The 23678-nt window shown below is 42.2% G+C and overlaps 2 protein-coding genes and 1 long non-coding RNA gene across 3 annotated transcripts; 2 read left to right on the top strand and 1 right to left on the bottom strand.

Moving 5' to 3' along the window:
* On the top strand, positions 1-5600 carry LOC146711423 (uncharacterized). Its single transcript, XM_085454269.1, has 4 exons — positions 1-186; positions 1108-1743; positions 1895-2005; positions 2382-5600. Exons 2-4 carry the CDS (start codon positions 1129-1131, stop codon positions 3351-3353), a joined length of 1698 nt encoding a protein of 565 aa, XP_085310395.1. The 5' UTR covers positions 1-186; positions 1108-1128; the 3' UTR covers positions 3354-5600.
* Positions 5266-22751, bottom strand: LOC146711421 (cytochrome P450 2K1-like). The gene is made up of 9 exons (XM_085454270.1): positions 22508-22751; positions 21815-21974; positions 21577-21726; positions 17236-17396; positions 16450-16629; positions 16214-16367; positions 15180-15361; positions 6174-6315; positions 5266-6068 (listed from the first exon to the last, which is right to left on the bottom strand). Exons 1-9 carry the CDS (start codon positions 22706-22708, stop codon positions 5881-5883), a joined length of 1518 nt encoding a protein of 505 aa, XP_085310396.1. The 5' UTR covers positions 22709-22751; the 3' UTR covers positions 5266-5880.
* On the top strand, positions 12453-13805 carry LOC146711422 (uncharacterized). The gene is made up of 2 exons (XR_014920162.1): positions 12453-12731; positions 12900-13805. It is a non-coding gene; the product is annotated as an uncharacterized LOC146711422 (long non-coding RNA).
* Positions 22752-23678: the final 927 nt, after the last annotated feature.

Below are 23678 nucleotides of genomic sequence, written 5' to 3'. Positions count from 1 at the left end.
GACCACCTGAGCGCCACTTACAACTCATTTGTTTATTTTACATTTTTTGACGACAAAATGTGAGTTTGTAAGTGAGCGCGTGTGCGACCCAGCGCACTCGTGGAATAACCTTGTTGTTTCGTCGAGCTGCGTGAAATGAAATAACCGAACAGGAAACATCGATCGAGCTTCCTTCTTCTAGATCAAGTGAGTGCATCACTTTCTAAGGATACTGTGCTAGCTGAGGTGGTTACCCCGCGCAGCTAACACGGAGTTACTGTACAACACTACCTTCGCACTCAGCAATAAAATGCCATTGTTTAAAAAATAATCCTACATAGGGTAATCCTACCCTATGTTTTTCTTCTTGAGGAAATTTTAATTAAATTTAAAAAGCACACAGCTTTGTTCCTAGAAGAACTTACAAAAAGAAGAAATAAATAAAAAACTGTTTCTTATGCGCTGGATTTATAGTTGGTTGTATTTCATATTTATATGATAATGTAAGATATTGGCAGTGTTTTCAGTTTCCTCCGTTTAGCCAGTAAGTTGATCTTTTTGTTATGACAGCCACATTTCCAAAGAAGTTTCCTGATTTTGTAGTTTAGCTTGACATGATGATGTCTTTTATATTAGCAGGAAGAATTCATAATGACATTCAAAGTATCTGAGATGTGAGGTAATCATATCCTCCTCTATAATGGACATTTGTTTTCGATCTATGTCTTTTGACTTATTTGAGTTACCCTACTAAGTTCTAATGTATTAAACCGAGGACATCCTGGGCTTTCCATCGATATCTCACATGTTTGGGTGGCCACTTTTAGCTCCAAAGAGGATAATTACAATTTACTATATTATCATATGTGTATTACATTTGTGCTATGAAGAGTGTTATGACAAAGTATTTGCCCCCTTCCTGATTGTAAGAAATTAGAAAGGAGGCAAATACTTTTTCACAATATGTGGATTTTTAGTTTTTTAATTTCAAAGCTATTGCCAAGGCTGCTATTACCCTACACCTCTAACATTGTTACAGAGATCCCACTTTCCTATATTATTATACATATTATTATTATTAATAATAATATTATTAAAGATACTCTAAATTTCACTTTTTTATGACAGGTCAGAACAGGTGAATTCACCATGGGCCGGCTCGATGATGCTGCAAAGCACAAAGTGGTAGAGCTGCGAAAGGCTGGCCTGAGTTTCCGTAAAATCAAAGCTGTGCTGGAGCTGGAGAACATTAAGGTTTCCGCTCAGGCCATCTACTTGTTCCTGAGAGAGTTCCAGGGGAGGCCGCCAGGGAGGGTGAGACCTGTAGAGCCTGGAAGTAGCACATCACCAGCACAGGTGCAAGCTCAAACTGGAGCAGTACAGCAGAGCTGGAGTAACATTCAAATCCGAAACCTATTACGGGATTCATCTCAACGTCTTGGCTTCCCAGCTGCTGCTGACTTTGCTAAACAGACTCCCACCAGCTCAGAGGGCTCTTCCTCCGGGGAAACCAGTGGAGGCAACAGGAAAGAACAGCAACCTGAAGAACATAAGGATGAAAATGATATCCAGATTGTCAGTGTCACGTCACTTGCACAGCAGAGCCAACAAAGAGCTCCCCAGTCCACTCTACCAAGGTCAGAAACCTGTGCTATGACTTCCACACCAGCAGTGAGGCGGAGAGTCACACCTTCTCCAGCCACTAGTTCAATGCTGGCAGCTCGAAAGAGAATTTTGGATAAAGCATTGTCACACAGATTGAAGGTACCTAAGCATTAGTGTACTGATGTGTACTTAGTGTCATAATCCCAGTTGTACCTCTTATATTTACTCTTCAGGTGCATGGAATCTGTGTAATTTACCATAAACTAGCCTCCAAATATTATTCAGTCTTTCATACGTTGTTTTTCACCAGTTTTCAACAGTGGCATCATTGTTAAGGAGAGATCCATCAAGTGTCCAGGGCACTGACATGAGGAATGCTGTGCCACAGCCACCTGAAACCTACGATCTGACCACTGAAAAGGTGAGATACATTTAGCTTTAGCTAACACTTAGCTTTTGAATCCCTTTTACTAAACAAAGATGTGAGTTTATCACCATCAGAGAGTACCTGTTAAATCATAGGCTTTATTTCTCCTTACACAATTTTAGCTGTCACCTCATGGGAGTGATATGGTCGGGTCTTTAGACTCTTTATCGCCACTTTTATTTCTCTTAAAACATTTCTGTGTTTTGTATTTGGTAAATTTTTTTGCTTGACCCAAAAAAAAAAAAAATTGTTATTTTCTGATCTGAGTCTGGGAGCCTGGCCATACAAACATCATCTGTTGTTGAGCTTTTTGTTAGTACGACTGCAATGTGAACACCATTTTAAATGAAATGTTTTCAATGTTACACAGACTGTTACAGGGAATCAGCCTGGAAGTAGCAGCGCTCCTAGACGTTCTCTCACCCAGAGACCAGGGCTATCTGTTCGTTCCCTTCCTCCTCCCCCTCATCCTCCTCCTCGAGTTGGGATTCGTCTTTCTAACCGACCACAAGCACCTTTAACATCTGCGTCTCCCGGGGGCGCTGTTATCCGCATACAGGCCCCCGGGAGTCAGGGTGCTCCTCGTACTGAAGGGAACCCAAGTCCACAGCAGGCAGCCCAGGACGCTGGAGTCAGAAGCGGTTTCCAGGATCAGATTCAGAGTTTGGGCTCTGAAGTGCGCAGCTTGGGCCTGGCAGTAAAGATGCTTGTAGAGCAGCAGTGCCGTCTGGAGAGGGAGCAGTCGCAGCAGACCCAAATTCAGAAGCAGATCCTCAACACTCTACAGACCATTGCAACCAAAATGAGTCATGGTAGCAGTGTTCAAAAGCAGAAAAACAAGACTCCTTCACCCTCTGCTTTGGCAGCAGCTTCTGCCTCTACCTCGTTTAACCAAGACACCTTCAGTTTTAGTCAAGGCACTTACACTCAGTGTAGCCAAACCCAGCCTAGCTACAGCTCTTTAGAAGGTTTAGAAAATGTGGAGGCCTTTAAATTGCCGGGACTCAGTCCTACAACCGTGAATGGGTTTCCACCATGTAGCAATACTGAAAGCCTTCCTCTTACTCACACCCCTTCTCAAACACAACCTTATTCAGCTGCATATATTCAGCAGACCAGTCAACCACTCATGCCTCCCTACACGCAATCATATGTCTCCACATACAGCATACAGTCACATCCTCAGACTTTCAGAGCATTGGAGAGTAAAACATCGGAATTCCAAAGCAGCTGCTCAACAAGGACTTTCCAGGACTGCAGCGTTTCCACTCAACCAGTGCTGAACTCGGACCACTCTTCACAGGACCAGCAGATCAATATTATCAAAGTGGAAGGACCATAGATGGCTTTAGATTCCACACACTGTTTGAGGACCACAAGGGCTTTGATGTACTTTTTTTTTTAGAGTGACTGTAGCATTATGAACATGTTTTCAAATATAACAATAAACAATGTAGCAAGTTTTTTTTTTTTTTCCCAAAGGGAGAGGGTACAATCAGCAATAGGATACTACAATCTTTTAGTAAATATTATAATTTGTATTTGCTACAGGCAACAAATAATTCAGACATTTTAAATGACATGTTTATCTTATATCACCATTACTGGCATTATCAACTGTTAATTTTCATACATCTGCGCAAACTGATTATAAAACACAAGGACCTTATTATGATCCAAAGCATGCTTCCATTTCACTATTTTAGAGATGACAAGCCATTCTCATATAAAACTGAGAATGCTTAAATAAAAAACAAAAAGGAAAACGTGATTCTTAAAAGGGGCGATTCAGGACAAAATCACGTGTGTGTATATTTTTTTTCTGTGGTATTTGTATTTATCCATCTAGATTGGTGACGAGTTTTGGGTGTTTGCCTTATTTTGAATATAAAGGAAGAGGACAACACTTTCATTGTTATGCTAAAAGACAAGTAATGGTAATGCTTCTTTCTATAAAACTTTTTTTTTGTTATACAGAAAAAAAATCTGGTGCTTTTAGCCTTACATGCTGTATACTGTTGTGGGCATAAATGGGTAGTAATTGGGTAGTAATTTAATTATTTCTTTTAAGTGTGTTTTTTTTTCAGGGTGGAATGATTGTAATGCATACATCTTTAATGACTTTAAAAAAAAAAAAAAACAAGAATTGGTTGCCGTTTGAATTTATCTTGGACTTTCTCTAATCCACACAGGACCAAATGTCTTTTAACTTGACAAGGCCAGCTCCTATTAACTTCTTGCTAGTGATCATGTTTCACTACAACTGGCAGTTTCTTTGTGTAGCAGATAGATGGATAGATGCAGATTCCAAGATTAAATAGTTTAAATAAGTTTAAATAATTGTAAGTTATTCAGATGTGTAACCACTTTGCCAGAGTGAAAGAATACTCAAACTGTCCCCCTCCACATGAGAGGAAATTGGTTAGGATGTTCAGAAACTACAACGGCTCAAGTCTGCCATTAAGTGGAAACTGCTGGAACGCCAGCGTCACCATCCACAATGAAGTGAGGCCCTGGGTTCTAATCTGCCAGCTCGTCAAGACCGTAGGTGTGAATGTGAGTGTAAATCTGTCTCTCTGTGTCGGTCCTGCGACAGACTGGTGACCTGCACAGGGCATACCCTGCCTCTCGCCCTATGGCATCTAGAATAGGCTCCAGCCCCTGTAACCCTGAATTAGATGAGGAGAAAAAGATGGAGCAATTTAACCAGTTTAATCATTTAAAGTTACTTCTACCAAAGAAGAGTGGTCAAATAACCAGCCACATTTATGCCAGAATTCTGCTGATGGTGACCATCTGGTCGAAATAGAGCTTCCTGAGGAATATTTAACTAAATATTAGTTGGGTTATATGCATATATTTGACCCCGTGTGCATTAGAGAAAATAGACAATAATTTATAATAATGTATAAACGGAAAGTTTAAAGAAATCCTTAAAACCCGAAATTTACCATGACATTCATCCCCATGATGAGTACATTTCTGACCATAACTGTACATCTCTAGACCAACAGAGGGATACAAATAGCCACCATTACAACTCAGCTGAGGGGAGTGGCATTATAATCTCTTTGATCAGCTAGTACAGGGTCACTGAATCTAGGGCTGTGGCATTTACCTACTGGGCCAATGCAAATATGGGCCCCTCCACTATCTTCACCGTGCACTCATGTACCTTGTTGAACAGAGTTCGGTGTGTAAAAATTGATTGATACACATGAGGAAACAAAAATCAAAAGGTCAACCTGAAAAGCTAAGAGAGAAAAATTTAATGAAAGTAGAAATAGATGCAGTAAAATGTGTCAAATTAACCAAATATTGTACATATGCTTCCATTTGACCCTGAATGACCTTTCTGAGCTGTACACATAAGATTAGGACTCTGAAGTTAGGACAGTTTTACGTTGCTTCCATCTAACTGCAAACATTATACAGGACAAATACATTGAATACTAGCCTGTGTTCTTACTCCTGCTTTTTTGTACATTTATTGCATTTTGCTTGATGGTTGTGTGATTTCTGCTGTCTGAACAACAAATTGTCCTTTAGGGATAATAAAAATATCCTTGCTTCTTTATTGAATTCTTGATTTATTGCCAAAAATGTTTCATGAGGTTACAGTGGCTTTAGACCACCAAAATCTAATTAATTCATCCCTGATTCCATGGTGTTTGTAGCCAAATTTTAAAAACTTCACTCAGGGGATTTATGATAGGTGTGTTTAAAAACAGCAAACTTGGTTTTAACAATGACAACAATACCTTTGATAAGAACAAGCAGATCAAACTCCTACAGCTTGTTGTTAGCGTTTTTGTGTAACCAAAATGGTTAAAGAAAAATAGCACTTGTGTGTTCTACACTTTTAATCTTTAAAATCTGCTGATGGCACAGAGCTTATGAGGTAAAGGGGTGAGGGTGAACCCTACAACTGGTGTCAGATCCAGGTCATCTCCAGTCATTCCAGGTGGAGGAGTGAATCGAAAGCGCTGGAGGAGGGAAGCAAAGAAAAGGAAAACCTCCATCTTGGCCAGACTCTCTCCAGCACAAACCCTCGGCCCTGCAAGAAATCAGGGAATCGCAAACTGTTAAGCCATCTTAATGTTTGTCTTAGATTTTATGTCTTAGTCTTATATTTCTTTGTGTTAAGAACCCACACACTTACCTAGAGAGAATGGGATAAAGGCCTCTCTCCTTCTAAAATTGCCTTTCTCATCCAGGAAATGGGCTGGATTAAAAGCAGAACTCTTTTCCCAGTTATTCTCATCACAGTGAGCTGATGAAAGCAGACCAATCACTGGGGTTCCCTAAAATATGGAGAAGATTGCTTTCTCATTGTCTTAAGAGCACTCATGAAATAAATTTTACTTAAGTTTCCGAAAATTAACTCATATTGTAAATGACCAAAACAGCAATAATGTGTATGCTGAGCTAATTTCTTCCTTTATATGTATTCATTAACTGTTCATTTCTATATTAGGCAACAAAAAAGTCCTGAGTTTAATTACTTGTTGTACATTTTACATAGTTTTGTTTTTTTTTTTAAAACAAAAACAAAAAAACATTTATAGCAAGTTGCATTTGTCAGGGGTTTTTCTTGTTATTTTAGCCTCCCCCTGTGTTCCTTTTGTATCTTTTGTGCAGTAATGTTATACAATATATTCATTCCTTATTGTTTTCTTATTGTAACTGTTTATTTCAGTACATTTGTTGTTAAATAAAAAAATAACCTATAGGGTAAGCACCCATAGTTTTCAGTGATTTTTTAAGACTAAAATCTTATTTAAAATTTCAACTTGTGATAATTTATGGATATGAAAATAAAAAAAAAACCCAAATAAACAGACTAAGATCTACTATAGTTTGAGAACAACGACAGCTTAAACACTGTAAAATGTAATATTGTGTTTAATTAAAAATATTAAATAGGCTGAACTCAGTTTTTATAAATTTGTTATTAGAACTCGATTTAAATAAGTTACCAGTACTTTTTAGGCAAAACCGCTGATAAACTCAATTTATTTGAGTTGTCTTAACTTAGAAAAACTAAGTAAGATGGAAGTTTTGCTTCTCAGTGCGGAAGGATAAAAGATGTGTTTTGAAAATGCCCCGTCACTACCGTCGTCCTCCCTCGGATCAGTCCGCATGTTCATGGTGCCAGCATTTGTTATCAGAATCAGAATCGTGTTTATTGGCCAAGTATATGTGCAGACACATACAGGGAATTTGGGTCCGGTAGATGGTGGCTCTCAAGCACAGCAATGTAAATCACACACACACACACACACACACACACACACACACACACACGTGTCTATATATACACACATTACACATACATACACAAAGCTGTGTAAACCAACTATAAATAACGAATCTAACTTCTATACATAAAATACAGAAATGAATGACGTGGAATGAATACTACAAAATGTACATAAGGTGCAGTTGCAGTCTGGCAGTGGGAGCAGTGTGACAGGTCAACTGTTAAGAAGGGAGATGGCGAGGGGAAAGAAACTGTTCCTGTGTCGGGTGGTCCTGGTCTGCAGGCTTCTGTACCGTCTGCCAGAGGGCAGCAGATCAAAAAGTCTGTGTGCAGGGTGTGAGGGGTCTATGATGATTTTCACTGCCCGTTTCCTGGTTCTTGAGAGGTACAGATCCTGGATGGAGGGCAGGGGGGTGCCGATGATCCTTTCTGCTGCCCGTTCAGTCCGCTGCAGTCTGCTCCTGTCCTGTTTAGTGGCTGCTCCATACCAGACTGTGATGGAGGAGCACAGGACAGACTCAATGACCGCAGTGTAGAACTGGATCAGCAGCTCCTGTGGAAGACTGTACTTCCCCAGTTGTCTCAGGAAGTACATCCTCTGCTGGGTCTTTTTGAGGATGGAGTTGATGTTGGTCTCCCACTTCAGGTCCTGGGAGATGGTTGTACCCAGGAACTTGAAGGTCTTCACAGTTGACACAGGGCTGTCTGATATGGTGAGGGGGAGCAGAGTTGAGGGATGTCTCCTGAAGTCCACTGTCATCTCTACAGTCTTAAGAGTGTTCCGCTCCAGATTGTGCTGACTGCACCAGAGTACCAGCCGCTCAACTTCTTGCCGGTATGCAGACTCATCACCATCTTGAATGAGGCCAATGACAGTGGTGTCATCTGCAAACTTTAGGAGTTTGACAGCCGAGTTCTTGGAGGTGCAGTCGTTAGTGTAGAGGGAGAACAGTAGTGGTGAGAGGACACATCCTTGAGGGGCACCAATACTGAGGGACCGGGTTTCAGAGGTGATCTCCCCCAGCCTCACTTGTTGCTTTCTGTCTGTCAGGAAGCTGGTGATCCACTGACAGGTAGCTGGTGACACGCTGAGCTGGGAGAGTTTGGAGGAAAGAAGTTCAGGCACAATGGTGTTAAAAGCCGAACTAAAGTCCACAAACAGGACCCTGGCATAAGTTCCCGGGCGGCCAAGGTGTTGCAGGATGTAATGCAGCCCCATGTTCACTGCATCATCCACCGACCTGTTTGCCCGGTAGGAAAACTGCAGAGGGTCCAGCTGGTGGCCTGTAATGTTTTTCAGATGGGCTAACACCAGTCGTTCGAAGGATTTCATGACCACAGACGTCAAGGCGACAGGTCTGTAGTCATTCAGTCCTGTGATGGTGGGTTTCTTGGGAACAGGGATGATGGTGGAGCGTTTGAAGCAGGAGGGAACTTCACACAGCTCCAGGGATCTGTTGAAGATGCGAGTAAAGATGGGAGCCAGCTGTTCAGCACAGGTTTTGAGGCAGGAGGGTGAGACGCCGTCTGGTCCGGGGGCTTTCCTGGGCTTCTGTTTCTGGAATAGTCGGCTCACATCCTGAGTGTGTATTCTGAGTTTCAGGGAGGAGGAAAGGGGGGTGAGAGGTGTGGTGGAGGTCGTTGAGTCTGGATTGGAGAGGGTGGTGGTGGTCGTTGAGTCTGGATTGGGGAGGGTGGGGGTGGTCGTTGAGTTTTGATCGGGGAGGGGCAGGGTGAAGGGGGGAGAGGTGGAAGGTGTGTTGGGGGTCAATGTCTGAAGCAATGTCCCTGGGAAGGGGAGGGTGGGGCGTGGGAGTCTGTCCGTCTCAAAAGTGTTTAACTCGTTGGCCAGGTCTTTGTTTGCTTCAATAGTGGGTGGGTGGCGTCTGTAGCTGGTGATTTCCTGCAGGCCCCTCCACACTGACGCAGGGTCGTTGGCTGAGAGCCGTTCTTCCAGCTTCTGGGAGTAGATACTTTTAGCTGCTTTGATCTCCTTGGTCAGTGTGTTCCTGGCTTGCTTGTACAGGACCCTGTCACCACTTCTGTAGGCGTCCTCCTTGGCCTTACGAAGATGTTGGAGTTTAGGAGTGAACCATGGTTTATTGTTGTTGCATGTGCAAAAGGTCTTTGTTGGCACACACACGTCTTCACAGAAACTGATGTATGATGTCACAGTGTCCGTGAGCTCATCTAGGTTCTCAGATGCAGCTTCAAAAACAGTCCAATCAGTGGAGTCAACACAGTCCTGCAGTTCCTGCTTTGCTGCGTTAGTCCACTTCTTCACAGTTTTAACTACAGGCTTGGCACGTTTGAGTTTTTGCCTATAAACTGGAATAAGATGGACCATGCAGTGATCAGAATGTCCCAAAGCTGCCCGGGGCACAGAGCGATAGGCATCTTTTAGAGTGGTGTAGCAGTGATCCAGTATGATGTTGTCCCTGGTGGGGCAGTCTATATGCTGTCTGTATTTAGGGAGTTCGTAGTTTAGGTTTGCTCTGTTAAAATCCCCAAGAATAATTGTAAAGGAATCCGGGAATTTCCTCTCCAGGGTAGTAATCTGGTCAGCCAGCTCGCACAGTGCGTTGTTCGCGTTGGCCTGTGGAGGGACGTAAACTCCGACCAGCATGAAGGAAGAAAACTCCCGCGGTGAATAAAAAGGTTTACAGTTGATGAAAAAACTTTCCAAGTGTGGGCTGCAGTGTTTCTGTAACACTGTGACATCAGTACACCAACCTTCATTACCTGATACACTGACTTGGTGAGTAAACGTTTACTCCTATTCAAACTGATTTTGTGGCTTTTCTTAGTTTAGCACCAGGTTTATAATCTTGCTAGCTAGTTAGTGTTAGCCTAGCGTTGCTGCTGCGGCTGGGCTCATGTTACTTAAAAACCTTACATAAAAATATGTCTGAAATTTTCTGTTGATTGTTTGAAATAAAAAAGTGAGATAAGAGCCCAGACAAAATTCTTCGGGAGGTGCAGCCGTTAGGGGTGGGGTGTGGGGTCGCTAGCCCCGGGACGTCGGGCTAGCGATTTTGCGAGCCCTGTATCTGATTGAGGAATCACTCATCTTTGGAAAAGAGTTTATTACAGAGAAATGGCTCTTTCCAAAATAAAAGCTATACTATACGCTTCTTCTGGGCTATATTCTCAGCAGCATATTGTAGCGGGTCAGGGCTGTTCGGGGTTCTGTTTTTTACAGTTATGTTTTGTTTATGTTGCCATAGTGACGGATGACGCCCTCTCGCTGCGACGGTGTGTCCTTCCGGGGTCAGAGGGCGCCCTGTGTGTTGTTGTTGCTGTGCGGTTGCTGCGCTGAGCAGTTAGCTAGCGGCAGCGGTCTTCTGTAGATGTCAATAAACGACTGTGCTCCCTGGCTAGCTCACGGGAAGCAAGACCAAACGACACCTCCGTCTCCTCGTTGTCTGAGCTCGCCACATTGGTGTCAGAAGTGGGATGATGGTGGCACCCCATGTTCTGACCCGAGTGACTTTTCCCCCGCCGGTTGTGACCGGCCGGTGCGCCAAAAGAAGGCACCTGGACATTTGCAGGACTTTGTGTGGCGTAATGGGGTCGTCGGGGACGACTGACCCCTTAGGTGGGGGCTATGTAGCGGGTCAGGGCTGTTCGGGGTTCTGTTTTTTTTACAGTTGTGTTTTGTTTATGTTGCCATAGTGACGGGTGACGCCCTCTCGCTGCCACGGTGTGTCCTTCCGGGGTCAGAGGGCGCCCTGTGTGTTGTTGTTGTTGCTGTGCGGTTGCCGCGCTGAGCAGTTAGCTAGCGGCAGTGTTCTTCTGCAGATGTCAATAAACGGCTGTGCTCCCTGGCTAGCTCACGGGAAGCAAGACCAAACGACACCTCCCTCTCCACCTTGTCTGAGCTCGCCACAATATCAAACATATCAGGTCCCCATAAGGAGAATCATGTGCTAACGGTTGTCTAAATGACTCGGGTAAAGTTTGTAGCATGCATGCTTGTTGTTTTTGTCTGCTTCCACTTGTCTTTGCACTAGGGTGATGTCAGCGTAAATGTGTAGTCATATTCGTTGTGTTCCCACTAGTGCTGTCAGCGTTAATCTCGTTGAAATGACGTTAACGCCACAACAAGGCAATCTCACGGCAATCTCCTTTAACGAGCTACCCCTGATCGCCCTGTGCGTGGGGCTAGACGGCCAACACGTTAACGAGCTAACTGTGCTAACACACTAGTTCCCACCCATGTAATTGAGCATTACGTGGCACATCCAACATACTGTTTTACTTTAGTCCATGACACGCTTACCTTCAGGGTCATACGTCACATGAAAACCAAAATAATTCCAAACGCCAGATCTAAATGAGGGTGGGGGAGGTTCAATTTGCTATGTTGCAAGGAGAGCTTAACTTCTGTCTTGCTGGCTTGCCCTGCGCTCTTCCTTCTGACTATGCTGTCTGTGTTGAGCGCTCAGTGGATCTGCGCTGGACAGTGCAGCCTAGGCGGAGTAGTCGAACGCAGATTCACTGAGCGCTTAACACAGACAGCATCGTCAGAAGGAAAGTTGATCAAATAAATTACAAATTTTGTATTGTTCGATACATATGCGTACCGAACCGAAAGCACTGTATCGAACGGTTCAATATCAATACGAGTATCGTTGCACCCCTAATATATAGATATAGATATATAGATATCTATACATCTATCTCTATATAGATATCTATCTCTATATCTATCTCTCTATCTATCTATAGATAGAGATATAGATATATATCAATATCATGTTTAACCTGAGTGGCAAAAGACCGCAGGGGGGGGTTGAAAACAATATGCCAGGAGTTAGCTTTGCTCGCGGACTCTATCAAGCCTTGACCTCCCGGTCAGCTTTTGCTCTGGTGGATAACAGAGCTCTCCGAAAACTTGGAAGCATTTTTGCAAATATGTGATATTTTGATAAATTAAGTAGATATTTGAGCATTACACAGCTACATTCTCGGCTGAATATATCTTAAAGGTTATTTTGTGACCCAGAAAGGGTAGTCTGGGGAAAAGGCAGATCGCATTTGTTGGCCACGGTTGCAAGGCAATGGCGGAGGAGCACGGCTAAAAAACGTATTTTTTCTGGGTCACAAAATAAACTTTTGAGATATTTTCAGGCGAGAATGTAGCTGTGTAAAGTTCAAATATCTGCTCAATTTATCAAGACATCACATATTTGCAAAAATGCTCAGACGTTTTCGGAGACGTCCATTTTTTTTCATGCTTTGCGGCAGCTTTTGAACATCTGTGGCATCTATTAATGTGAAATCTAGACTTTATTTAACAACATAAGCAAACTCTATGTTACAATGATTGCACAGCCATTAAGGATCAAATCAGTTTCTGAAAAATGTTCTGCTTTTTCTCCCTCTTGCTTCTTACTGTCTTTGAGGCTTGGGACCAGCACTCTTGTTGTTGGACAGAAAGACATCAACTCAGTGGTAAGCATTTTGGTTTTCCAATATATTAGCAACTGTCAGTGACATTTATATTAATCAGGCTGGACTTAAATCATACTTTAGATCAACCTGTTTTACTTATTGTTTTATTTGTGCTTTGGTTTGGGGAAGTTGATTCTGTACTGATCTTTTCATGTCTTCTGTTATTAGACTTGAGATATGACTGCACTATGCTGTTGCTGGTGACTCCAGTTAATTCTACAAGACATGCTGTGTAAGTAAACAAACAGTTTGGTCTGCATTTCTTGAAAGATCACATCCCCCAAACTTAGTTTAGAGGGTCTACACTGTTGTGATGGCAGCAGCCACACAGGGGTAAATTAGTCCATTTTTCACTTTATTATTTTGCTTTGCAGTATTCTTCATTAATATAATTCATTAATCATTTGGTTAAACCTAACACTGGTATTATGAGGCGCGCACATAGTAGCATTGTATGGTTTTTCTAAAATGTTTTGTTATATTAATTATGTTTCTCTTTCTTTGAGTTACCTGGGTTTGGGCGGTGGCTGTTTCCTGTCTGGGCAAAAGGTGTGGCTGAGGACTCTGGGGACAAAATGCCTGCTCAGCAGGACCAACCATGGGCTTACCAGGAGCAGGGGTGTTTTAGGTTTAGTTAGGTTATTCTGTGCTTAGTTAATATTAGTGTGTGTTTTTGTTTTCCCCCCTATTGTGTTCAAATGGTTTGGCCAAATCATTATAAAAGCTACCCTCATGTGTCTTTGTAATTAGGTCAGTTTGTGAGTTAAGTTGTGTCTCACTTTGTTTTGTTTAAGTTTCTGGAAATTACTTTTTGTAGAGTTATATTTAGTTGACCTGTTTTATGGGCCTGCTAAGTATGGTTTTGAATTTTGTTAATTTTGGACTTTTTGAGGGTTAAAATAAAGAAAACCCTTTTTGAAGATATTTTTTGCCTGTGTCCTCTTTGCTTTGGCTGCTTGGTCCCTCACAACTGTATATAGTGAAGTCTGCAAGTTTTCTAACAGCAACATTTGTTTTGTGCTCAAATCATTTTGCACATCATTAGAATTAAAGTTATTGGCCATGTTTGCATAGCCCTTTTTAAAATGATGCTTTCATGACATTATTGTATGTTGGGTGGTGGTCACGGCTATCCAGACTGACAATTGGGACATTGAATGTCACCTCTCCGGTGGGGAGGGAGCCTGAGATTGTCCAAATCTGAGTCTGTTTTATACCAAATGCAGAAAAAAATGTTTTAAGAAAACAATTAAGTTCATGTTCCAAAAAATATGATTGTTTGCTTGCAGGACAACAGGAGAGATGAGTCCTCCGTCACAGATGGTGTGGTCAGTGAAGATGGTTGCCTGCAGGTTCAAGCTCATTGCATCTCCAACCCACATCCACTGTACTTAAGGGAAGTTAAAGACTTTCTTCTGCACCTTACATTTGGATCACCTCGATCCATGATAGTCATTCAGGCCTGGACTGGAAACAAGCCATCCTTAAAATAATACAACATTCCAGCTCATGTGTTGGAATGCAAAACAAATGTGTTGTTTAAATTAGAGACTGCATTTGTGACAGAACAACAAATATTTTATTTTGATTATATAAGTAATGTAAGTAAAAAAAACAAACTTGTGGTAGGCCTAAACTTATTTTCAGAATAATTAAATCTGAGACTTTGTTTCATTGTGAGATTATAACAGTGATGGCAATATAATTGTTTGTTGTTCAGCAGAACAGTGTCCAATATGTTGGCTGTTATACTTTGTTATGTTTGAAAATAAAACTTCATTTTAACATCATCACAAAAAGTGTTGTTAATTATTTTTAATCATATTCATGGTACCACAAATTGTTTTTTCATTTAGTTGAACTTGAAATGTTTGTCAGTAGGTAAACAATTAGTATTGTACAGTCAGAAATATCAAGTTATTCTTAATACTGCAGACTTGCAATGTATAAGTTGTCCTAACAGTCATCTTAAGTAAGCTTTACTTAGTTTTTTGAGGCAACGAGTTTCCTTAATTTTATTGAGTTCTGGGAACTAACAAGGCTGTACAGTGTACTCAAAATGAGTCATCTTAAGTAAACTTGATCCAATTTTTTGAGTTCTGGGAACAAATGAGCTTGTACAGAGTACTCAAAATAAATAAGTTGTCCTAATTTAGTCATTTTTAGCTAAGCTTTACTCAATTTTTTTGAGGCAACGGGTTTCCTTAATGCTTTTGAGTTCTGGGAACTAATTAGATTTTACAGTGAAGTCTGAACAAAAGTCATTATCCTACATAGTAGCCTGTACGTCTTGGTGAGGGTCCTATAGAGCCCAGTGTGTTAGTTTCATGTTACTCTTGATGCTGTTTGTTCTGCACTCACGTGTCATTTTTAAAAAAAAATAAAAATGTAGACGTGTACAGTGTCACTAATTGGTTCAGAACTGGGACTGTTTGACTTTTGTTTTACCTTCTTGATGAAGTAGGACTGAAAGGTGACATCTTGTGAAACGCAACGTACAATAAAAGGCGTAGTATTAATCACTCTTTGTATTTCATGGATGACAGCGTCAGTGAACGGCAGGCTCTTTCTGTCTCCCACTCGGACCTGGCGATTTTCTACTACCTGATCCAGTTCCTCCTGGACTTTGTCTACAAAAAGAACAAAAAAACAAACCAAGTAATGATTGAAACTGTAGTAGTGTTGTTACACAAATTATTCTATTTAAGAGCAATTTATTAATTTGCTGTTAGGTTTGAATTCATATTTATATCTGCAGTATTCTGCACACTGCTGGAGCTAAGTAAAAGGGACATCTAGCAAACCTATGTTAGTCAGAATAGCAATGACTAATGGTCAAACAAAAATTCAGATTTTGGACAAATTATATCCAAATGTGATCGTATAAGTTTTTGGAAGTCATGAGATTTAGTTCTTTCATAAATAAAATGAAGAACATACTTTAAAAGAGAAACAGTTGATTATGTTTTATATGCTTCAATTTCTTGATTGCTAATATATCCTCACAATATACAGTGAACTCCTTCCCGGTGAAGCCATGGCAAACCTACTGTGGTTTGTTATTGGTTTTGTGTTTGGTATTGTTTTTTCCGACCTTCTTTATCTGCCACCATCTTATTCTTACCCAGTAGTAGGTAGTAATCTAATAAGTAAATAGACCAGGGAGTGGAAATGATGAGTATTGCCAGAGAGCCAGTTTGACAGTATTCTGGGTTACTAGACAATGGCTATTTGCCCATGGGTAGGACTGTGTTTTTGTTCTAAATCATTTCTCACATTTGCTTTTTATTTGACGTAAGTGGTTCTCACCATCTTTTCTTCCCCTGTTAGAAAAAGCTGCATAACCCGGTCTAAATTTTATGAAAATGTTGTTTTTTGATTTTTCTTTCTTTTCACTTAAAATACCTTTGTTTCATTTCCACATTGCCCAGATATCTGGTGAATGAAGCATCACCAGTAAATAAGTGTATTATATTTCTTACCTTGTATTTCAGGGTACTTGGCCATGAGCATTAAGCCATATCTTATAGTAATAGATGTAGATTCTGAGCCAGCAGTAAATAGGTTGACAACAGTAATCAGTAGGTTGTCTTCGTGATAGTGAGAACTTATATTTTTATCTATATTTCCAGATGCCTTACAAGTAGAAAAAAGGGAAGAAATGAGTCTCAGTAATAAGATTACTTTGGAAAGGTATTTAATCAAATTTAGGTCTTACCTCAAGCTGAATCTTCCGAGCGAGAAATGAATCCACCAAACTTCTGCACATCTGTGGATCAAGGGTGTCCTCTAAACCTTTGATCAATGCTGCGATCTGTCTTCTATTAGCAAAGGCATTCTCTATCAGCTCTTTGCGGGCTTTAACCCAACTGAACAGCATTGGAAAGTAGTTATACAACTGTTGAATAAACAAGAAAGTTAGATTCACCACACATTACCAGTTTAACAAATACATTGTATTTATATGTTTAATTATAGAAAACTGCATAACTGGACATGATATCCTGTTGCTATTAATCTTCGATTTAGATAAGAGAACCTCAAATCCTGTTCGTGGCAGGGCATGGATGACATGGTTATGATTTTGCAGATACTTTGTAATGACTAAATACTATTGGCCTTAATGTCTTCTTTTAACATTCTGAATTTACACTAAAACTGCATTTTGACTAAAGGTAAATAGTAATGCTGATCTACTGAACTTAGAGCACAGGAGACAAGAGCAAGACAAAATCTACATTTTTAATCAAAGGTTAATCAGGCTCATGAGGTCAGCAGTCGGAAAGGCAAACAGGCAGACAATAAGAAGGGTTCTAAAACCATTCCAACAGGTTATAAGCAATGGAAACTAGACTAGGTACTAGAAAGAAGACAAAAAACAAAACAAAAAGACAAATAATTACAAACATGTAAAGGAGTAGTAGTAAGTAGCAGTGAGCAGCAAAATAACCTGACAAGTGACAGGGGAGTGTGAAGAACTGTTTCTGTCAGATTGTTATCATACCTGCACTGAAGCAGAGCCCAGGAGTTGAGTATTCCTAATAGCTCGACTCACCATCACTCTGAACTCTGGGTCATCATATTCAAATCTTTTACCATAAACAATCGAACAGATGATATTGGAAACAGCAGCATTCACAGCCTCAGCACTGTCAAAGGCTTTACCTGACAGAAAAAGGAAGGTGTTTTTATTTAAGGACCAACACAGTAAGAACTAGAAGCCTCAGGTAATAAACGTTCACAAAGGCAGGATGCAGGAACAAGTTTGTTTTGTGTGTTACAACACAGCCCTTCCTGATATGTTTGCTCAAGGTCTCCAACCAGGGATGAATGTATAACTACCATTTTATGAAAGCGCTAAGTTGGGACTATGAGTAAAATGAAAATAACAAAATAAATGCAGTCATGCATTTTGCAGTCATTCAGTCACACAATCTTAATTGCTGTGAATTACAAATCACATTTCATTAAACTGTAATTGTTTTCAATGTTGTTTATAAACATATTTGTCTTGAATTTCATATATATATATGTGTATGTTCTTCCTCTACCCTCACCCCCCCCCCCCCCCCCCCCCCCATTTTTGCACATGTCGAGGAGCGTGTCAGGCTACATTACACTGTGTGTTATACTTGTATAACTATGCATGTGACAAATAAAGAACCTTGAACCTTGAATTTAAAGCCAACAACCTGTTCAAATAAGTTAAAGTGTACAAGTTTGAAGAGCAGAATGTGTACCAACATCCCTGGTTAATGACTAATTTGCCTGAGAAAATCTAGTTAAATAAATCGGGATCTGGTGCCTCTGTTACCCAGTGTCGGGTATTGCATAAAGGGAAGGGTCATAAGTCAAGACGCTTTTCTTTTGAAGCTCCTTAGACTATCGGGGAATGTTACAGAATGTGGTTGCACAATGCGAGTGCTGAGTTACATAGTACGTAAAAATCATTAACAATGCTAGTTATTGCCCTGTGCCGACTCAATAAGTACAGAGTTCCAAACTTCATAACGGCATTAACACCAGCACAAAAGTGTGCGCTGGGAGTTTCATGGCATGAGTTTCAATGGCCAAGCTGTTCCTGTAGCTGCAATGTGTTGATTAAATGGTAATTGCTAGTGTCACAGAAATGGCTTATGTATAAAGATGTTTAATAGATGGTTCCAGCAGTTAAAATGTTCTTGCTTGTACATTTCTGTGGACAATATTGTAAAGGTGCGTTTTCTTGTACAAGAGACATGTTTATCTTGTCACAAAGAACAAGTTTTTGTTACACCGCTATTATCGCGAGGTTTTGCGTGATAATATAGGCTGTGAGCCCACATTTAATAATTGCACTAAGGAGTTCAGCGAGCTATCTGCAAAAGCCTGGTTAGTCTACCAGCTGTTCAAGATATTTTCATATAATTGTATTGTCCATCCATCCATCCATCTTCATCCGCTTTATCTGAGGCTGGGTTTCGGGGGCAGCAGCCTAAGCAAAGAGGCCCAGACCTCCCTCTCCCCAGCCACCTCCTCCAGCTTATCCGGGGGAACACCAAGGCGTTCCCAGGCCAGCCAAGAGATATAATCTCTCCAGCGTGTCCTGGGTCTGCCCTGGGGCCTCCTCCCGGTGGGACATGCCTGGAACACCTCACCCAGGAGGCGCCCAGGGGGCATCCTTGTCAGATGCCCGAACCACCTCAGCTGGCTCCTTTCGATGTGGAGCAGCAGCTGCTCTACTCTGAGCCCCTCCCGGATGGCCGAACTTCTCACCCTATCTCTAAGGAAGAGGCCAGCCACCCTTCGGAGGAAGCTCATTTCTGCCGCTTGTATCCGCGATCTCGTTCTTTCGGTCACTACCCACAGCTCGTGGCCATAGGTGAGGGTAGGGACGTAGATCGACCGGTAAATTGAGAGCTTCGCTTTTACACTCAGCTCCCTCTTCACCACGACGGACCGGTGCAGCGTCTGCATTACTGCAGCTGCAGCCCCAATCCGTCTGTCGATCTCCGGCTCCCTTCTCCCATCACTCGCGAACAAGACCCCGAGATACTTGAACTCGTCCACTTGGGGCAGGAACTCATCCCCGACCCGGAGTGGGCACTCCACCCTTTTCCGGCTGAGAACCATGGCCTCAGATTTGGAGGTGCTGATCCTCATTCCCGCTGCTTCACACTCGGCTGCGAACCGTTCCAGTGTGAGCTGGAGGCCCTCACCCGATGAAGCCAACAGAACCACATCATCCGCAAAAATCAGAGATGAGATTCTGAGGCCACCAAAGCGAAAGCCCTCCGCCACTTGGCTGCGCCTAGAAATCCTGTCCATAAAAATTATGAACAGAACCGGAGACAAAGGGCAGCCCTGGCGGAGCCCATCACCCACCGGGAACGAGTCCGACTTATTGCCGGCAATGCGAACCAAGCTCTTACAACGGTTGTATAGGGATCGAATGGCCCGTAGCAATGGGCCAGACACCCCATATTCCCGCAACACCTCCCACAGGACACCCCGAGGCACACGGTCGAATGCCTTCTCCAAGTCCACAAAACATATGTAGACTGGTTGGGCAAACTCCCATGCACCCTCAAGTATCCTCGAGAGGATAAAGAGCTGGTCCAGTGTTCCGCGACCAGGACGAAAACCGCATTGTTCCTCCTGTATCCGAGGTTCGACTAGCAGACGAACTCTCCTTTCCAGCACCCTGGCATAGACTTTCCCAGGGAGGCTGAGGAGTGTGATCCCCCTGTAGTTGGAACACACCCTCCGGTCCCCCTTCTTAAAGATGGGGACCACCACCCCGGTCTGCCAGTCCACAGGTACTGCCCCTGATCTCCACGCAACATTGCAGAGGCGTGTCAACCAGGACAGCCCTACAACATCCAGAGCCTTCAGGAACTCGGGGCGGACCTCATCAACACCAGGGGCTCTGCCACCAAGGAGTTGTTTAACTGCCTCAGTGACCTCGCCCCCGGAAATTGGCGGGTCATTCCCCTCATCCCCAGACTCTGCTTCCTCCTCGGAAGACGTGTCAGTGGGATTAAGGAGGTCCTTGAAGTATTCCTTCCACCGCCTGACAATTTTCTCAGTCTTCGTCAGCAGCGCTCCGCCAGCATTATACACAGTGCAGGTAGAGCACCACTTTCCCCTCCTGAGATGCCTGACGGTTTGCCAGAATCTCTTCGAGGCAGTCCGAAAGTCTTTTTCCATGGCCTCTCCGAACTCCTCCCTGTCACGATCTGGTACAGGGATTCAAACGCAGAGCGGTAAGGTATCTCCAAGGTGTAGTTTATTTACAGTGCCAGTGCAATATATGTACAGTGAAGGGATCCAAAACTCCGGGGGAATCACAGGGTAACTCGCTCACGTCTTCTTCGCTCACACTCACACACGTTCCCGCAGCAGGGAGGTCGCAGGTCCCGGGGGGGGGGGGGGGGGGAGATCTGAGGCAGACGAGAAGGCAGGTCACCAACTAATCACAAATCACGAATATGAAGCACAAGAGCTGTGAGAACACTAACGTTAGGGGTACAATCATCCAGCGACGAGAGGATCTGTGTTCCAGCCTCAAATAGTGCTCCCGGTGATGATGGGTGAGTGTTGTCAGGTGTGTGTGTGGGCCAAGGGCAGGAGCCCACAGTGAGCTCCGCCCAGGCAGAGAGGGAGAGAACAGAAACAGCAATTGTAGCCTTGTGGGGCCGACCGGGCAGGCACGGAGACCATGACACTCCCACACCCGAGTTTTTGCTTCAGCCACTGCCCGAGCCGCATTCCGCTTGGCCTGTCGATACCTGTCAGCTGCCTCAGGAGTCCCACAGGCTAACCAAGCCCGATAGGACTCCTTCTTCAGCCTGGTGGCCCCCTTCCCCTCTGGTGTCCACCATTTGGTTCGGGGATTACCACCACGGCAGGCACCAACCACCTTGCGGCCACAGCTCAATGCAGCAGCTTCGGCAATGGAGACGCTGAACATGGTCCATTCGGACTCAATGTCCCCAGTCTCCCCTTTTTTCTCAGAAAAGTCAGAATTCTGAGATTAAAGTCAGAATTCTGAAATTAAAGTCAGAATTCTGACTTTTTTCTCAGATTTTTTTTCCAGTGGCCCTTAGAAGTGGCAGATGGCCACAAGGTAATTTTTTTTGTTGTTAAAACACAAGTGTTACTTTTGATAGACTGAAGCGCTTAAAGCCTTTGTGTTTTTTCACGGCATTCAATAAATGCAACGAAGCGCCCGTCTTGAAGAAGCCGTGCCTGTGTTGTCATTTCGGAGTTACAATTACAATTTTAAATGAATGAATACAAATTTAAGACTGATTTGTAAAAACAGAGCTATTAGCAAAAGTTAATGTGTCAAAAGGTGTGTTACCTTTTTTTTCTTCAAATACTTCAATCAGGCACTCAGACTCCTCTATGATTTTTTCTTCGATTGCCGTCTTTCCCATTCCAAACTCTTTTAAGTTTGTTAATGCAAAATGCCTCATCTCTCTCCATGAATCTCCACTGGCAAAAACAATTCCTAGAGAATTTTTCAAGTACCAGAAGAAAAGCAAATATTAAAAAGAAACCTCAATATACACACACAGAAAAACATTTTTTCCACCCACCATGAGTTAATTTTAAGTCACTAATAATTGGAAGTATTTCTTTGTCTGAAAAGGCATCAACATTCAGCAGAGCTTGCTTGATCGTCTTGTAACCTGCCAGCACCACTGTCTTTTTGGGCCCCAAATGGACAGTGAATACTGGGCCATACTTCTTGGACAGCTGAAGTGAGTAAAACACAAGGAGACAAAAGTTTTTAAGTTTCTCCACATCTGAGTGGAAATAAATTGTAGCATTTAATAATAAATCTGTTTGCCTTTGCCAACAAACACTGCGTCAAACAAAAAAACTTTATGTCGTGAATTTTTTTAAATTTTAGAAGTCTGTCAAAAACTTGTTTAAAACTTAGAATTCAATTGTTATTTATTAGGCAAATTCAATTCAAAGTTTTATACCAAAATTTGAGCGGGCACACTGGACTCCTCGGAGAAGTAAGAAATTGTTCAAAGAGAACTTTCAACCGCACAAACATTTTTTGTTCAGGAATTCAAGTAAATAATCGTAAATTAGCATCTGCTTTAAAAAATATATAATAAATTATAGTTTAGCATGGAATGTCAGTTTAATTACAGAAACATTCAAAAAAGATTTTGGTAATAGCCAATGCTGTTATTTTAGAGCAGTTGAAGTATAATCTTTACATTGTATGGTGGCTTAATAATTTTGTCAAGCACTGTATTTGATTTTTTGCATACCTCATAGAGCGCAATGTGAAGCGGCTGACGATTCAACTGTAGCAAATTGCCAAACAGCGGCAGTGGCGTGGGACCTGGAGGGTAGTTTCTCTCAGAAGCAAGTTTGGTGCATATTAGATAGAAAGCAAGTAAGATCACAACTGTGATGAGCAGAGATGTTACATTCGGAGTATGTAGTAAAAAATCTTCCATTGCAGCCATACTGACCTAGAAACAAGAGTAGTCTGCCTTACACTTGTGTTTCAACAGACTTTATGGTTATTGTCAAACCGATATTAAACATTAACAACACAGACATGCCTTGTTTGGATAACAGCCAGTCAGACTCTGGCCTACTGAGACTATTGCTATTTACACACAGGCCCAGCCCCAGCCACTGGGGCCATGGGAATGCTGAGTGATCAGAGGGCAGTTTAGGTGAGCTCAGTCTGAACTTGTTTGGATCAGATTCAGAGCATGGGGTTTGAGGTTTGCAGCATGGATCCAGCAGTGACAATTCTTGTAGAGCACAGGTGTCGAACTCTAGACCTCGAGGGCCAGTGTCCTGCAGGTTTTTAGATGTGTCCTTGATCCATCACAGCTGATTTGAATGGCAAAATTACCTCCTCAACAAGTTCTCCAGAGGCCTGGTAATGAACTAATCATTTGACTCAGGTGTTTTGACCCAGGGTGAGATCTAAAACCTGCAGGACACTGGCTCTCGAGTTCGACACCCCTTTTGTAGAGCATCTGTGCCTGCAGAGGGTGCCATCACTGCAGGGCCTGCCAGCATACAGTGCCATGCATCCTATATTTGACTCATTGTCTTGAACAAAAGACTCCCGCTTCCTGCCACTGGTATGTCAGGTTGCTGGGCAGAATTTGATTAATTTTTCCAACATGTGTATTTTGATTATTGTGTGTTTTCATTTATTTCATTATCTAATTTCACTTTAAATGCATTGCCTTAGTTCAGTCATGAAATATTTGATTTGGTAAAATTATAATGAAGGCAGGATTGTGAAAAAGACTGAAAACTAGATATGACATTGATTCAGTTTGCATAGTAAAAATACAATACTTAATTTATTTAGCTGAAGACAGGGCCAACACACAATTACTGAGCTACTGGTTTAACATTTTTAACACATCCTTTAAGAGTATAGTAACCAGAGTGCAAAAGTGATGATTA

The sequence above is a fragment of the Copadichromis virginalis genome, linkage group LG4, assembly GCF_057382275.1.
Source record: "Copadichromis virginalis isolate Kocher_CV1m ecotype Utaka linkage group LG4, C_Virginalis_male_GT1.1, whole genome shotgun sequence".
NCBI lineage: Eukaryota > Metazoa > Chordata > Actinopteri > Cichliformes > Cichlidae > Copadichromis > Copadichromis virginalis.
Note: the sequence above shows the minus strand (reverse complement) of the source record. Positions and strands in the feature narration are given on the sequence as shown.